The sequence below is a fragment of the Hemitrygon akajei genome, chromosome 16 (genome assembly GCF_048418815.1).
Source record: "Hemitrygon akajei chromosome 16, sHemAka1.3, whole genome shotgun sequence".
NCBI lineage: Eukaryota > Metazoa > Chordata > Chondrichthyes > Myliobatiformes > Dasyatidae > Hemitrygon > Hemitrygon akajei.
Window position 1 is genome coordinate 77,231,890 of NC_133139.1, and position 6,000 is coordinate 77,237,889.

The 6,000-nt window shown below is 42.0% G+C and overlaps 1 protein-coding gene across 1 annotated transcript in view; it reads right to left on the reverse strand.

Annotated features, from left to right (window-relative positions):
• LOC140740207 (cAMP-dependent protein kinase catalytic subunit alpha-like) overlaps positions 1 to 5,584 on the reverse strand; it is a 204,292-nt gene extending 198,708 nt beyond the window's left edge. The window contains exon 1 of the mRNA XM_073069249.1: positions 5,263 to 5,584. Coding sequence (XP_072925350.1) covers positions 5,263 to 5,371 — 109 coding nt within the window. The 5' untranslated portion in view covers positions 5,372 to 5,584. The remainder of the gene's footprint in view (positions 1 to 5,262) is intronic.
• Positions 5,585 to 6,000: the final 416 nt, after the last annotated feature.

Genomic DNA, 6,000 nt, shown 5'->3' on the forward strand with positions numbered 1-6,000 from the left:
TCTAGCTCTGGTAATGTTTGTTGCCAGTCGGGAAGTTAAATTGGTTCCTCCATTTGATGAGGCCAAAGCTGATAAATACTTTCAGCATTTTGAGAAAGTTGCTCAGAGCCTACGGTGGCCAAGAGAGTGTTAGCCTCTCATGTTGCAGAGTGTAATTAAAGGTAAGGCTTAGCAGGCTGATTCTGCCCTAGCAGTTGAAGATGCAGCTGACTATGGGACAGTAAAATAGGCTGTGCTTAAAGCTTATGAATTGGTTCCAGAGGCCTATAGGCAAAGGTTTAGGAACTTGAGAAAATCTGTGAGCCAGACTCATGTGGAATTTGCTTATGAAAAGTCTGTGTGTTTTGAATGATGGTGCACATGTAAAAATGTGAATGATGATTACGACAAATTGAAAGAGTTGGTTTTAATGGAGAAGTTTAAAAGGTGCATCCATAATGACATAAAGACATGGATGCTGGCACATAACAATTTGAATCATTTTAATTAATTATTGAGACACAGCACGGAAAAGGCCCTTCGGATTCTTCAAGCCGCACTGCCCAGCAATCCCCCGATTTAATCCCAGTCTAATCACAGGACAATTTGCAATGACCAATTAACCTACCAACCAGTACATCTTTGGACTGTGGGAGGAAACCCACATGGTCATAGAGAGGACGTACAAACTCCTTACAGGTCGCCGTTACTGTAAAATATTGTGCTAACCACTACACTACCAATAGTGCAAGGGTTTTTAAACAGTTTTCTGCTATGGATACTTGGTTTATACGTATATTGGAAAAAAATATATGGCGGGAGAGCTGCATAGCCTCGACTGTTACACAGTTCTGACCCTCATTCGGTGGTAACACCTGTTACAGCCACCTGGGGAGGAGGCGCCGGAAGCAGTGTGGGAGAGATAAGAGGCACTGCATGCACACTGGAATCCATGCCCGGTTGTGGGCTGGCCCCTCCCATTGGTGCTGCTTTCCAGTGTTCTCTCCCTGCAAGACAAGCTGAATTGCCTTTGCTTGTGGCTGACACAACGTGAGACAAGTAACAACAGCATACTTGATCTTGCAGATACACGACTCCAAGACAACATCCTATGCACTCCAATCTTCAGGTCATGTCGCTCCACGATTTGTGTAATAGTACTGTTTTGACTGTATGTTCTATCATAACTATAGGAGCTGTGTTTGACTGTATGCACCTTGGCCCCACTGTTTCATTTAGCTGTATGGTTGAAGACATTAACCTTGAACTTATGGTACACAAGTTTTGGTATCATCTTTCCATCTGCAATATCAAAATATTAAAAATGTCTTCAGTAGCTGCTGAAAAAGCTGGGAGGGTTTACAGGTTTTATCATTTGCAGAGTTCTGGTGTCAGTGGGGTAGTCAGACATATTAACATTAAAAGCTCCCTTACCAGCACACAAAAGCCAGGGACCAGTTCAGCCTTCATGATATTGTCAATGCAATCTGCACAAAATTATGAACAACTAAAATATTTGCAGCCATTTTAACAAAATGCATTTTGTGGCATCATTGGACACTTTCCCCGCACATACGATGAATGCAACAACAAAAGGCTGCAGAATAAAAATTAAATACAAACAAAAATCACTGTGAATACACAGTTGGTCGGGCAGCAATTGTGAATTGAATACATTTTGAATCAATTCTGCTGGCTTCCAAGGATCCGTTCTTAGATCTCATCTAGACGAGAACAACAACATGGTGATATCATCTGAAGAAGTGGTATTAGGTTCCAGATCAACATTCAGCTTTCAACATCAACATTACCAGCACTCACTACTGCATCTGATTCATCACGCAGATCACCAAATATCTATTCTTATCAGGTATGAGAACACAACATTTGCATTAGTCATCCATAGCCATTTTTTCTTCGTTAACTTCAAAGAAGTTATTTTGAGCCTTTCTCCCAATGTGAACTTTGTGATTTTCCCCATATGAAATGAGAAATGTTCATTTCAAAAGTATTATTCCTTTTTCTTTCACCATTCTTCTTCAGTCTGGCTGACATGAGGTTCCAGTCCAAGCCATCGACAGCTTTCATGCTGTTCCACCTTCAAAAGGAGATACAAACAAAAAATCCACAGGGCTAGAAACAAGGGGAGCCCTGTAGGTGTCCGATTAAGAAAACATAAACACACAATAAACACAAGCTCTAAAGCACTCACTGCAGAGTGTTGATACAAGAAGTACTACACACAATTTAAACCCTACTGAAGTCAACTACAGAAGAGAGCCAGAATGCAAATAGTAAAGAAAGTCATCTAAAAGCAGCCAGAACCACTCAGCAAGAGAAATACCATAGAAAATTTCACACTGAACATGCACAATTAAATTAAAACCAGAAATTAACAAAAAGTAGCAGCAGTTGGACTCTTTCCAGACAGGTTGCATATACAAATTAACACCCACCTCAGACAGAACCTGTAGGCATTCCTGCAGAGTACAATGGTGTCCAACACATAGGTTAAAAGTCACCTAGAGAGGATGACATGGAGTATCCCCAAATGTGGACCAAGGATCACATTGTCCTCAGATCAAAGATAAATGGAATTACATTTTCACCAGTTTGTCCAGGTGAAACTTTTAGGGCAACAGCTTTGGAAAGAACCACCCTTAACTTTGCTGATGTCTGCATGTCTGTAATCAGAAGTCAAAAATCTGTGAATATCAGTCAATAAAATAACTGAGAATATAGATTTTAATTTTATGCACAATTGCTCAGCTAACCTTATCTCCCTAGTGAGAACATACATTACCATTAAAAATAAATCAGTTGTTACATGGTTAAGCATTCTTTCATTCCTGGAATTGTATTTCAGATCTAACTTAATGGAATAAAAAATATGCCTGAATTCTATGCAAGACAAGTTTGAATAACTTCAATCTTGTGGGCTCAGATCAAGGTATTAACATCTGTAATGCCTGTTTGGCCCTTAAATGCTGTACTTTGCTATTACCTGAGATTTAATTAGTTGAGAAAAAGAACAGAATGAATGACACTCATTAATATTGGACAGCACAGACATAAGAGTAATACAATTGGAGAATAAAGGGTATCATGGACATTGACCATACTGTATTAGTGGATGTAAGGACTGCAGTTCCAGGGAAATAACATTTTGATGTATTTGGTAAAAAAAAAGATTGAGCATACAAAAAGTAACCATGTCGTTTGAATGTGAGAAATAGAAACAGACCTTTCAACCCCTCATACCTGATCCACCTTCAGACAGATCTTTTCCACCAAACCCTTATCCAGCGAATAGCTAAACATCCAAAAACTGAATTATTTCTGTCCAAACACAGTCAATGACTGAACACTTTCTCAATTAAATCTGCTCCAAATGACCATTTTATTACAGACACTCCGACCCAGGGAACATAATCCTCAAAGATTTTCAATAAAATTGCATTCTTCTAAACTTGAATCTCTAGCTCCCTGTGCTTAATCTGTGGTAAACCTTCATTGCTCTCCCTTTACTGCAAGAATATTTTCCAGCACCCTAATGAGATGGAGTCAAATTCTCTTGCAGCAAAGGCTAACAAATACCTTGCCCACCAAATAGCTTACTGTACCTGCACATTAATGCTCAATAATCCACCTGCAAGGAAATCCATGTCTTCTTAGCCACCAACACCATTCAGTTTTTCGCTGTTTAAGAAATACTCTCCATTTCCATTTTTCTACTTAAATAGATGACCACTTCCCTCATCTGCTTGGTCTGTTTGTATAATTCTGAAGCTTCCCTGCATCCTTTCAAACTCTTAAAGCTTCCAGCTTTGACTCTTAGATTTATGGCGCTTGATCCTTCATCCTATTCTCCGTTTAGCTTGAGAACTAACAAGGTCCTAGCAGTAATTCATGCAGCATACTGCTAGATACAACTAAATCAAAACTTGAAACTTATATTCCAGTTCTGTTTATTAAGCACAAAAATACAACTGTAGATGCTGTGGATCAAAGAATACGTACACAACGCTGAAAGAACTCAACAGGTCAGGCAGCATCCATGAGAAAAGAGTACCCAACGTTCGGGCCGAGACCCTTCATCAGGAATGGTGATGATGAAGGGCCATACTCCTGATGAAGGGTCTCAGCCCGAAACGCTGGCTACTCTTTTCTCACGGATGCTGCCTGACCTGCTGAGTTCTTCCAGCGTTGTGTACGTATTCTCTGTTTATTAAGCAGTTCTCCATCCACACCATTATCACCAGTCCCAAGTGCTCCAATTTTCTTAAGCATTGCTGAAAGTTCCCCCTTTCACTAGTTACAATCTCAAAGAAATAACAATCAAACAGTATTTCTTCCTCCTAAGGTCATATTGACATTAAATAACCTCGATCTATTTTTTGCCTTATAGTCACACCCTGAGCAAAAGATGCAAGTATTTTCCTTACCACTGACATCAGAATATCTGATCTGTAGTTCTCCGAGTTTCTCCTTCAAAGAGTGTTCTTACAATTGTATGTTCCAATCAGTGGGAATCATTCTAGAATCTACGAAATTCTGGAAGATGGCAACTGAAAATCCATTATCCCCACCTCTTTCTAAGTCATTGAATGTTGATTATCAATTCACTGCTGCCACACTCACTAAATTTTCCAAGACACATCATAAAAAAAACTTCCTTGCAATAAAGATAAATTTAATGCTACTGCCTCCTTCATCTACATTCTTTTCCACATAATCACATGGATTGTGAAGTGATGGTATAAAATCCAAAAAAAAACTTGAAAGCATTAAACCTGAAAGCTTTTCCAACTGCATCTGCAAACTCATTATAGAAATTTCTATCCCCAGTTACAGAGTAGGCTTAAAAGACGGCTGTCCGTCGTTTGCTACAGCGACCTAGCTAACATCAAAATAATTTCACCAGAATTCCTGCTCTCTACTAATCTGTTCATGGGAACCAGCAGTCAGCCATCGCCAATTTGGAAACTGTCTTCAGGTTCTACTCCCACACTAATCACTATTTTGTAAGAGATGCAGCGTTCACTAAGGAACGTCAATCTCCGGTCTCTGCCCACGCTCTCAGATAGGGGCACTCAATGGGAAAACCAAGTTATGACTGGGACAGTGTCCACCATGGGATCTTTCTCTGCACAGATCGGCAGCCTCCCAATTTGTGTTGACGGTTCAGTGACTGAGGAGACCGCGGTGGGGACAAGAGGCCTTTCCTCAAGAATGAGCCCACCCTCCCGCACCCCACCACATAGCCCCTTACCCAGCACGCACCGCTTTCAAAATCCTGACTCCTCATCATGTGGTCCTTGTAGGCGATCGTGCTGGTGTTGCTACCGTTCTCCTTGGCCCACTCGCGACTCGTAAGCCGCCAGAGCTTCATTTCACCGCCACCCCGTGCACCCTCCACCTCAGAGCGATACCGAACAACAGCCGGCGATAGCCCGCCTCCCCGCGCTCACCAATTGGCTACGGTTGATGGATTGATAGGCGGGTCGGGCCACGGATTGGCGAGCGGCGCGCTCGGAGCGAAGATGCCGGTCCCATTTTCCCCTCCGGCGTCGATCCCTCCCAGGCACCCAACGACCAACCCCCTGCTCGCAGGCCCCGTAATGGGAGTCGTCAAGCTGACTGGTACGTCAGCCGCTTATAGGCTGAAGTGAATCGGCGTCACCGGAGCGCCCGAATCCCTTTCATCGATTGGCTGAACGCCTTTCAATAACAAATATCCCGCCCCTCCCAGTGATCACGTGATCATATCGCCCCGCCTCCAACGAGCGACGGGCTAGGCTGTGATTGACGGGCAATCAGTATAGATTAACAATCTATTTTGATATTTTTATTGTTTAAAATTTGGGCTATGAACAAAAAAACTGGTAAGGCCTGCCTTTATTACCATCCCCAGTTTTCCTTCATTTGAGGGGGTTATAGAGCATTTCAGAGGTTAGCCCTATTGCAATGGCTCTGGGGTCACTTAGACAGGTTGGGGTGAGGGCAGATTTCCCCAACAGC